Raw genomic sequence first — 11,879 nt, 5'->3', positions numbered from 1 at the left:
CCCCTCAAATTATATGCACATTTTCCAGGAGAAAAACAGAGTTCCGGGGAGTAAAGGGAGACAGCGTGATCTTCCCTTAGTGAAAAAAGCTATCGTGAGAAGAATGAGGAGGAAAAGAGAAATAAGGTATGCAAGGAATGGAGAGACTCCAATTATCAAGAAGTATCTATTTGTAGATTACAATACAAAACATTCCTAAAGGTGCCTTTGTTGACATTTTAAAGAGTGAAGTTCCTCTTAAAAGTACAGTAAACAACCTTTTTAACTGAAGGCTTTGCTGAGAAAGCAGTTTTTAACCTGCTGTAGTGGATATTTTTCAGGCACATACTTTTCATATGTTGCTGTAACAAAGAAGGCATAGATTCGGGTGTGTCGGTGATGACGGATCTGCATTATTAGCTCAGGAATTCCCAGTCGCACATGGTTCAGCAGCCAGAGCAGTGTGTGATCATCTGTCGTGTCTGAAAGTACATGAAAAGTAACCAGCAGAATCAAATCATGACTTCATGGAAAATATCCTAATGGTAAAAAGTTGGCACATGTAATGTTGTAAAAATGCTTTTGAACATACCTGCAAATGTCATGACCACATCGCAGTTTTCAGTAGGCACGGTTTTCATCCAGGATTTATGTGATGTGATGTACCTGCCAGCTTGGAGGAGGCGCTTTCCAAAAAGCTTATCTATTGAAACAAAGCAAACTGTCAAAATTATAATAATAATAATAATAATATTTATGGTTGAACTATGCTTTTAATCAACTCACTAGATTCGAGCAGAAAGAAGCCCCAGATCACCTGTTTCCTTAGAAGATGGTGCAAACTTTTTAGCAACAGAAAAAGTAGTGTATTACCGATTCAATGTTCTCAGTCCGCGAGAACATCAGCAGCAAACTTAATATACTGAACACTTCACTAAACAGAATTTCAAGTATGGCACACTAATGTACATGGCAATTAAATAGCCTTTTAGGTACCTCTTTGACATTCATTTGCATTTCAGGCAATCTGTCATTAGAACTCAAATTAGTCTGTGTTGCTAATTGATGCTGTTCTCATCTGCAGACTTACTATTAATATGCAATTTATCGGTATATTATGTATTTCATGTACTAATGGAAAGAGTTTTCAAATGTGCCCTAAGTTCTTACACATGTAATTGTAAATGTTACACAAACCTAATAAAAAAGTGTTAGTCAATTAAAGGATTCTATTTCAGTTTCCATAGAAAAGGAGAGAGAAACCTTTTAAATATTTTTTTTTGTAGGAGGGCATTGCACCAAAATTCCTGGCAGCCTGACATTGTAGAGTTTATTTCAGAGGAGATTCACCTTACTCCACAGCTGTAAACCAGTGTTCTCCAACCCCTGGTCCGATACAATCAACGTCCCCCCCTCAGCGGGCCACGGTAAAATTATCAAACGTTGACCGGTCCGCGGCGATAAAAAGGTTGGGGAGCACTGCTGTAAACCACAAGGAAAGGCTGTGGGGCAAATGACGAGTCCGCAAATGAAACCCTTCAAAAATCATAAAAAATTGCAACTATCAGGATTGAAATGTCTAGGTGGCCTAGGCTCCACCCCAGTCACAAAGTAAAGCGGTTCCACATATATTGGGTGAGTGTATCACTCAGCTGTAGAGCCTCCAATCATCTATATACAAACTAGTAGTCCCATCACTGGAGCCATTTTTTGAAATGTATTTTATTTTATTTTTTATCCGATTAACCGAACTCAATAATCGGCTAACTAATCGATTTTGAAAATAATCGTTAGCTGCAGCTCTACTAATTTGTATTGTAGATTATAGTCCATCACAGGAGTGAGCTTGGAGCCATGGCTACTTTACAGCATACACAGGGACCATGGGGAACAAAAGTAGTCACCCTCCAGAAGGAAGGACAGTGTCAGCACCAATTCAGAGATGATTTGAGGATCTGCAGCTGAGTGATACATTTTTATTAATAGTTAAGGTACTAGAATGCATTTTTAAGCTTTAATTCCTGAGTTCAATGTCACCTTAATGATTAACATGAACATAAAAAACTCCTCAGTTTAGTGCCACTTTAAATTCAGTCATACCATAGATAGAAGACGTACTTTAAAATAATTTTATTTTACATTGGTTTAATTCTGTTTTTTAATCCTTTGTGGCATCTTAAGCTTGTAAGGTGTTCAACTGACCACGTTAACAGACCAGTAGGGAAAGGTCTCACTGTTTATTGCACATTACCCTGTCCATTGACCCAAAATGTCCTTCTTGATGCATTAGAGGTACCAGAGACCATGGCGCCCAACGGGACTACAATGACCATTCATTGTACAATTTTCGTTTGGAAATCGTACATGAACAGTCCTCCCATCATACCATTCATATATAGATGCCGCAATGGGGAAAAAATAAATCTAATTGCCAGAAATTTTATGAAAACGTATTTTATATGCAATCTGTGAATTTAAAAGACAATACTACTTCTTTCATGTATTATTTGATTCACCCTATTATTGGAAACAGAAAAAAGCAGAGCAACAGGTTGCAATACAGCCGGAAAAGCATGCTATTTTTCTCCATGTACAGCAGAGGCAGAGCTACCTCTACCTCTGCTGTACATGTAGTATCAGTGTATGGTCCTACTGATATGTAGTATCAGTGTATGGTCCTACTGATACTACACATCAGTAGGACCATACACATACACACAATAGGTTAGACTTGATGGACATATGTCTTTATTCAACCTCAAATACTATGTAACTATGTAACCTCGACACTCCAGCTGTGGTAAAACTACAAATTCCATTATGCCTCTGCCTTGTGCCTGTGGCCGTCAAAGTCTTGCAATGCCTCATGATGTGCTGGGGTTGCCTACCCCTGATCTATAGTGTAACCAAATTGCACTTGCTCTAGAGCTAGTGGGGAAAAAACAGGAACAAAAAATGGAGTTGTTTCCTATAGTGACCAATCAGAGGGGACCGAGGACTCGGATGCGAAGAGGGGACCGAGGACTCGGATGCGAAGAGGGGACCGAGGACCCGGATGCGAAGAGGGGACCGAGGACCCGGATGCGAAGAGGGGACCGAGGACTCGGATGCGAAGAGGGGACCGAGGACTCGGATGCGAAGAGGGGACCGAGGACTCGGATGCGAAGAGGGGACCGAGGACTCAGATGCGAAGAGGGGACTGTGTTCTAAAGCATGTGAATAGCTTTAAAAGACATTTACATGCCACTGGGTGGTTGTTTTGTTAACTGTCTATATGCAATCCACATTCCAGCATATAAATATTTCATATTATTAAAAAAAGGCAGCTCAGCTTTTGCTTTCCCCTACAGGTCTCCAGTAGATAACACAAACTGATATCATAAAACCTGTAGGAAGAGCTGATGTCTGGACACTGCAAAGGTCATTGGAACCTGATCTTTTCACAGCGACCTACACCCGTTAAATATAGAGCAAGCCAATGACTACTCCAGCTACAGCTGAAGGGTTAATTTCAGCTCAGGTTGAAGTTGACTGGCAGCAAGTGTCATTTAGTACTACATATGAATTCTAACTATTATTCATAACCACTAAGTATTTTACTCTGCTCTCTTGTCTGCAAAATGACAAGTGACTGATACATGTTAACGGTCCTAGGCAAGAGGTCTCGTTAACTATGTGGCTAATTACTAAAGCATAGTACTCCTGTGACACATCTGTTTTGGGCATTTTACTTACTAAAATAAAAATAAAAAAGTACTTACTTTTAATATAGTAAACCAGGGTTCTGTAATGTACAGATGCTGACTTTAACTAACTAGTAGGCCCTTAGCCTTTGGACAATATTTGCATATTACAGACTTTTATATATAGGTTGTGAAAAATCAGTCTAGGTATGATTTTTATTTGTTACAATAAAAAGTTGTCTTTAAAAGAATGGCAGCCAACACATTTCAAGGGTTATACAAAAGCCCCCCTTCATCAGGGCTTTGGCCTTTTATGCCAGAAGTATGGATGGATAATTATTATCCTCAAATTATAGTTAATAGATGAAGCTTTAGCTTGCAGTGCTAGACCAGTGACCAATGCGTGCTGAAACTATCTATAAAATGTAACTCCAAAACAATAATAATCTGATAGCCGGAGATTCATCTCCCAATTCTGTTCAGCAAGGGCTGCCTTCCACACTGTTGACACTGATGAGGTGCATTGTGCCTGGTCGAATCTTCCTCTTTGAGACTGCCATGATTGAAAAGCCCTAGCATCTCACAACGTACTACCTCATTGTACCAATGGTCATCCTTTTTTCAAATTTGGTCATGTGTTAGGGCCCTTCTGAGTAGCCCTTTCATGGTCTCAGTTTATGTACTTTCACATATGCAAAAGCTATGGTTGGATCTGTTGGTGTTAGTGAAGCAGGGACAGGTTTCCTAATTTTCTGGCCACTGAGTATACATAGGGCTAAGCAGACTTCTGTAAAGGCAATGCACACATACAGTATTAATAAAAGAAAAAAAATGTGCATTTTTTAATCTTTTTGAATTGGCACCATTAAAACATTGCAACTGCGATTAGTGAATTGTGGCCCAGTTCTCGGGATCTTGCAGATTGACCTCCAGTCCATGTTTGTAATGAGTTTCATGAGAATACATTTCTGACGTCAGAAAAGTTACAAAATTTACTTAACATATTAATTAGATCACATACAGACTTTACTTGTTTTTCAAGTAACTCTTTGAAGGCCAACTTTATTCAACGCTAGCAATTTAAATTTGGGTGGGCTCAAGTATGCTGAATAATCTTTGCATCTCCAGACCATTACAAAACACTTTTCTCGGCCGTGAATCTGACAAGAATCTATAAAAGGAGTCTATCACCGTCATTAGGGTGGTAAAGGCTGTTGTAGTTGGGTGGAACTGGAAATTCTGGTTGCGATACCTTGCAACAGCATGTGATAACCTGTCAACAACTCAAAATTGAGATATCTGTTCCAGGAGTCACTGAGATTACTCATTTTATTGTGCATTACCAATCAACTACTTTAACCAGGCCTAAAATGACTCCTGGAAAAAGAAGTACAGAAAATCAAAGAGCATCTGTACTGATCTAAAAAAGCAAGTTGTCTTGCTTTCTCGTCTCTAAGGATCATTCACACATTTCCGCAACACATCAGCTCAAAGTGTGGCACATTCCAGTGCCATTCATTGTGAATAGCTCCTCAAAGCACTGTACATTAGAGTGCAATGCACAAACACAATGCAACTCACAATGCATTGCGATGCTAAAAGGAAAAAAAAGAAAAGAAGAGGTTCATGTGTGTTTTTTGATCTGTTGTGGTGCGTTGTCAGCCCATTCAGAATGAATAGGCTGCCCTAATGCAATGCAGGTTAATGTGCAAAGTAGTGAGAGTTAAATACACTGCAATTGATTTCTTAAGTATAAATCAGCCCCAATACTAACTCACCAACAATCAATATGCAGCACTGCATACAGCCCCCCTGTATTTAATGCTTTTTGTTTGTGTATACACACACCTTTTCAAGATGTCTTCAGATCAGTCATGTGACACTGCAGGGTTCTATGCTGTTGTGTTGTCCTGACTAATGCAGAGATGAAGAGCGGGGCATTGATATATTGACCTCATTGCTGCTCTTGGCATTAATACAGCGTTAATGCAAGGTGCAGCAGCGACACTCCCTAAGGGACTGCACTCACAGTATGTCTTCAATCTTCTCGATTGATTGACCCTGGACATTCAACCTCAGCAACAGCCAGGCACCAAACATTTTTAGAAAGGAAGGTCAGTAAGGATGCCAATTTCTCTCTGCAAAGGTTTTCTTTAAAAGGTCTATTTAGACCTATATGTGTGCATAGTGTTGCATTTTTTTCAGCGTTAGGCAGGTGCATTGTCATGCACCATTATGTGTTTCCTTAGTATGTTGGCATTGGGTATTGATGCACGTTGACCAGCATTTAAGACATTTTTGATTTTGATGTGAAGTTAATAGAGTTAACAGCCATTGAGCAAGGCTTGTTAAAACCTGTTGGCAACGTATCAACATGCATGTAACGTGTTTTTTTGTGTTGCCATTAACTTCTATGGGCCTCCCAATGCACTAAAATGCAAAAATGCATTTCAGTGCAGTGCAAAGATAGGACAGGCACTATTTTTATTATAGGGAAGTTAGCTTGTTGCAATGTGTGCTTTTAAATGACAAGTGGCAATGGGCCCTCAAACGAGACCACTGCTTGTGTTCACACTGATGGTTACAATGTTTCTAGAAAAAAATTCCATTCGGATCAGATGACCAAGCCATTCAAACTGAGCTAGCCATATTTGCTTGTCTGTACATAGCTTGTGACAAAATATTACCTACAATGGCGCGTTGTGTGTCTGTAACTAAAAGATGGACAAATGTGGCGTTGTTGCATTCTAGGATGCATACAACATCAACAGCAAACACATTGTTAACAGATTTCTGCATTTCAAACATTGCCTGGTACTGACAGTGAAGCACACTGCATGTGACAGATGGTACTGCAGAGCAATGCACTTTTGTCCCCTTCACTGAGAAACAAACAGTCTACTTGATGAGGCAAGAGATTTCAAAAATGGTGAGCAGCATTCACACAGGGCATTATCCAAGTGTGACAAAAATCTTTAAAATACATTTCATACCTTGAGTCTATAGTCCAGCGTTTCTCAACCTTTTTGTCGGTCATGGCACCCTAAAAGTATGTCAAATCTGGAGGCACCCCAGTATAAAATGTAATAGATTTTAAGGGAGGACCCCACGCAAAAACATAAAAAAGGGAGGTCCCCCCCTTCACAATGAGGTCCCCCTTTACATTAGGAGCCCCTCTTCACATCAGAAGCCCCCCCCACCCATCACATTAGAGTCCCTCCTTTTCATCAGAGCCCCACTACCATATCAGAGCCCCTCCCTTTCACATCAGAGCCCAGCTATCATACCAGAGTCCCCCCTTCACATCAGAGTTCCACCCTCATTTCAGAAGCTCGTCTTTCATATCAGAGTTCCTACCTCACATGAGAGTTCCACCCTCACATTAGGTGAGGGTGGAACTGGTTGCTGGCCCGTCTGCCCAATGAAAAGGCATGACACTGTGAACATTTTAGGGCACCCTGAACAAGCCAGGAGGCAGCCCAGGGTGCCACGGTGGTTGAGAAAGGCTGGTCTAAACAACAGGTTGTATACCCCCCACATACAGTTTGTGTAGAAAAGAATCACCCCACTTTAAAACAATCACATTTTGTTGCTTTGCAGCCTGAAATTAAGACACAGTTTTTGTTTTATCCAGCTGTATTTACTCAATGCAACTTATAACATCCAAATGAAAGATATAACACCAACATGGCAGAAAACAAAAACAGAGTTGGAAAATGTATCACCCCCTTCCTAAAAATGACTTGTAAACTCAATCAGGTGTAGCTAATCACCTTCTCAATGGCACACAAAGCCATTTGACTTTCAGCTGTGGTTATTTTGATTAGCTCAGCATGAAAATAGCTTTCCTGAAGCAAACAATCAACTATGGGTGGCAAACACTGTCAAAAGATCTCCGGGATAAAGTTGTGGACAGGCACAAGTCAGGAGATGGATACAAAAACATTTCAAAGGCTTTATCAATGCCTAGAAGCACAGTGAAGTCTATTATTAAGAAGTGGAAGGTATTTGGTACAACACAGACCCTCCCTGGATCAGGACGTCACCCCAAATTGGATGAAAGCGCCAGGAGGAAACTGGTCAGAGAGGCTACCAAGAGGCCTACAGCAACTCTGAAGCAGTTTCAGGAATTTATGAGTGGTCATTGTGTGCATGTGACAATAATATCACAAATTCTCCACAAATGTGCCTTGGATGGGAGGGTTGCAAGAGAAAAGCCTCCTCAGAAAGGTCGCATACAGTCCCGACTAAGCTTTGCCAAAACGCACCTTGAAGATTCTGAAAAAAGGTGTTATGGTCAGATGAGACTAAAATGTAATTGTTTGGCCTCAACACCAAACGTTATGTCTGGTGGAAATCCAATACAGCTCACCATCCAAATAACACCATTCCTACAGTAAAACAGGGAGGTGGTAATATCCTGTTATGGGGGTGTTTCTCTGCAGCAGGAACTGGAGCACCTGTCAGGATAGAAGGAACAAAGATTGGGGCAAAATACTGTCAAATTCTTGAGGAAAATCTGCTGCCCTCTGCCAGAAAGTTGTCAATGGGAAGAAGGTTTACCTTCCAACATGACAATGACCCAAAGCAAAACTGACCATACAGTGGTTGAAAAAGAAAAAGGTGAATGTCCTTGCATGCCCAAGGCTGGGCACACACCTTACAACCATCGCAAGACTTTTGTCTTGCGATGGTTGTAAGGTACTTAAAAAAACATACGATCTGCCTATGTTGCATAGGCAGATCGTACTTGCGATGATCGCAAGCCACGCCCCGAGGGGCGGGCTTCCGATGACCGCAATGCCGAACGGGCAGTGTGCGCTTGCGCACACCGGCCCGTACGGCTGTTATTGTACGGACATGCCACAAACCCGCCGAACATCGTACGATGCTCGGCGGGTTTTGGAACATATCCGTAAATTTAAAGTCGTGCGACCTTACAGTAGTAGAGGTCGCACGGCTTCCACACACCTTACGATAATCGTACGATCGTGGGATTTCCCACGATTATCGTAAGGTGTGTGGGCACCCCTAGTCAGAGCCCAGACTTAAACCCTCATTGAAAATCTGTGGAATGACTTCAAGACTGCAATCCACAAACAGTCACCGTCAAATTTAACTGAACTTGAGCAGTTCTGCAAAGAATAGTGGGCAAATATTGAAAAGTCTAGATGTGCAAAATTAGTAGACATATACCAACAGACTAAAGGCTGTAATTAAAGCAAAAGGTGGATCAAAAAAGTACTGACAAGGGAGAGATCCTTTTTCCAACAGTGATTCTGTTTTTGAATTTTTAGTATTTTTTTTTGACATGTTGGAGTTATATCTTTCACTTGGATGTTATAAGTTGAGTAAATACAGCTGGATAAAACAAAAATAAAAAACTGTGTCTGTCTTCAGTTCGGGCCGCAAATCAACAAAATGTGATTATTTTAAAGGGGGGGCGATTCTTTTCTATACCCGCTGTATATGTGTACATTAACTGCTTGCCGTCCACCCGCTGTATATAAACAGATGGGCAGCATGCTCTTGGATGCGGGTTGCGACAAATAAACTGTTTTTTTCCAGCGAGCAGGACACTGTAAACATTTTAAAACAGCTGGTGACGGCTGTTACATATAAGCAGCTATAGAGCTGCCCGATCGCTTGTATGGTGAGTGGGAGTGTGTGGGCCCCCCCTTCTGCCGGCTATCCCAGGCTCCACTGTTTTTTCTTGCCCAAATGTGCTGGTGTAAATGATCAGTAAAATGCTTGTGTTTAGGCTTCATTCACATTATGCAATTTGGGATTCCTGCTGCAGGAATCCTAATTCACATAGTGTGATTCAAGCCTTAGACGTGTAAACATGTACGTGTTTAAATATGTAAAATTCTCGTTCCATTCCTCCTGCTTTGTTTTCAATGTTTCAACTTAATTTACTTGTGTGCATGCATTTACACACATACACCTGCAAAATCTATGTACTTAGAGAACGATTTTTTGTTACAGATCTGAACACAATGCATGTTACACACCTGTGTGCATGTACCGACTGAAAACAATACAACTGCGTTCAGATCTGTAAAAATAAAAAAGTGCTGCACATTGCGGGGGGGTTTTCCAGCAATGTGCTCTCGGAAGTATACATTTTCACATATTCTAACTCTAGAAATGCAATGTATGAATTTCATGTTACTACATTCATAACCCTTGACTGAATTTAAAGCTAAGACATAACACTGTCTCCAGCCCTAGCACAACATAATCAAGCTTGGTCATAAATGGGAAGGAACACAACTACAATTTCACACACTTTCCCATAATCACCTTTTATAAACCCAAAAACAAAAATTTAATATATTGCAGCTTACCAATTCTTAGGTGTGGTGGCTGCTTTCATTTTCATGCCAATATTTTCACCTGGTAATCCTGTGAATAACACACTTCATGTTCCTGATTGGCTATGCTCATAATGGATTTCAAACATATCTGCCTATGTTCATCTCCATTACACAAGACAACCTTCCTCAAACACCATGGCACCCTGGGGTGTTTTCTGCCTTCCTCAGGGGTGCCTCCAAGTTTTCACACCGCATCATGCCTTTTCATGGTGCAGGTAAGCTTCTGATGTGAAGGGGGGACTCTGATGTGAAGAGAGGGGCTTGTAATGCGAAAAGGCAAGGACTCTGATGTAAAAGGGGGCGACTCCTAATGTGAAAGGTGGGATTCTGATGTAAAAGGGAGGGGGCTCCGATGTTAAGGAGGTTTCTGATTTGAAAGGGGAGACCCATTTTTGTGTGTTTTTGCATGGGGTAGTCTAATAAAATTTAATGCCAGACCCTTATCTGGGATAAGAGGCTGTTATAGATTTTGGATATGGCACTCGTTTTTTTTACATTTTAGGCTGGTGTGCCTTGTGATTTTACATATAGTGCCAGGAAAAAAAAAAAAAAAAAAAAAGGGTTGAGAATGCCGACATAGGGGATATTCGGATTAGTTTACCCAAAAAAAGATAGCATTGTTTTATCGTCCCAGGTCAGCTCGCAGGAAGTGACAATGACACTGCATTTTTGGTAGGATCAACGGGCCTTTTCTGTACTTCCTGAAAATTTCCTGAATACAGAAAACTAATGCAGCCACCACAACCAAGGACTGGTAAATAGCAATATTTTAAATTTTTATTCTTGGGTTTAGTTATGCTTTAGGTACAAGCACGGAGATATGAAAGAGCGCAGGCCTTCATTGGGAATTGCTCTTGCATGCCGTCTGAAAGCAGCACTCGGGAAACTTGGAGGGTTTTTGTAGCATCCTTTTAAAAAGGCAACCAAGCAGAAAAGAATTAAACTATGCATAATTATACTAGCGACTATCCCTTCCAAACAGTTCAACAAACAAGAACATTTTTTTACTCATGTAACCATAAAACCTGACATACAGCATTTCTGGACTGAGGCGAGTATGGCAGATGGGGAATGGACAAGTTGTGCTCTACAACATTTATTGGTTTAGAAAAGAAAAAATAATGATGTAATTAGTGGCAAAATGTTTATTGTCTGTGCATCTGTTTCAATTAGTCTATAGTTCTAGACCAGTGGTGGCGAACCATGGCACTCCAGCTGTGCAAAAAAAATACAAATCCCAACATGCTTCTGCAAGTTATGTCTGTGGCTGCCAGAGCCTTGCAATGCCTTATGGGACTTGTAGTTCCAAAACAGCTGGAGTGACAAGGTTCGCCACCACTGTTCTAGACCCTAGAAATCCTTCAGAAATCCTCGGTCTATTCAGACATGACGCCGCGACCCACTGCAGAGGGTGTCGCGACCCACTTTTGGGTCGCGACCCACGAGTTGAGAACCACTGATCTAATAAGACATACTCGGCAGTCCAATGACCAGCTGAAGGATCTTGCGCAGCAGTCTGAAAACACAAAAGCATGAGTGTAATTCCCTTTTTTCCCTCGTCTCTTTCGCTGGGTACCTGAAGAAGGATTTGTATAAGACAGGGCAAATCCCAAGAGCCAGGAAACCAATGCTCCCTAAAAATTACACCTGGCACCCAACTTTTGAGGTTTGCTCTAGTTTTTGTAAATGGAGCTGGCTACTGAATTGGACAGACTGACTCCTCAATTGCATATCAAATTGTCCACCCCGGGTATACCACCGTTCTTGAAGTGCTGATTTCATTATTACCAGTCTCCGGAGCACTTAACACCTTATTCTTATTATTATCTGGCAAGTG

General features: G+C 41.1%; 1 protein-coding gene across 1 annotated transcript in view; it reads right to left on the bottom strand.

Moving 5' to 3' along the window:
* Nucleotides 1-11,879, bottom strand: part of ANO8 (anoctamin 8) — a 94,381-nt gene that overhangs the window by 50,923 nt on the left and 31,579 nt on the right. Inside the window, exons 2-3 of the mRNA XM_018563363.1 lie at nt 572-682; nt 329-461 (exon numbers count right to left, since the gene is read on the bottom strand). Of these exons, the coding sequence (XP_018418865.1) occupies nt 329-461; nt 572-682 (244 nt within the window). The remainder of the gene's footprint in view (nt 1-328; nt 462-571; nt 683-11,879) is intronic.

Source organism: Nanorana parkeri, unplaced genomic scaffold (assembly GCF_000935625.1).
Source record: "Nanorana parkeri isolate BGI_ZX_2015 unplaced genomic scaffold, ASM93562v1 scaffold659, whole genome shotgun sequence".
NCBI lineage: Eukaryota > Metazoa > Chordata > Amphibia > Anura > Dicroglossidae > Nanorana > Nanorana parkeri.
This window is presented reverse-complemented; position numbering and strand designations above follow the sequence as displayed.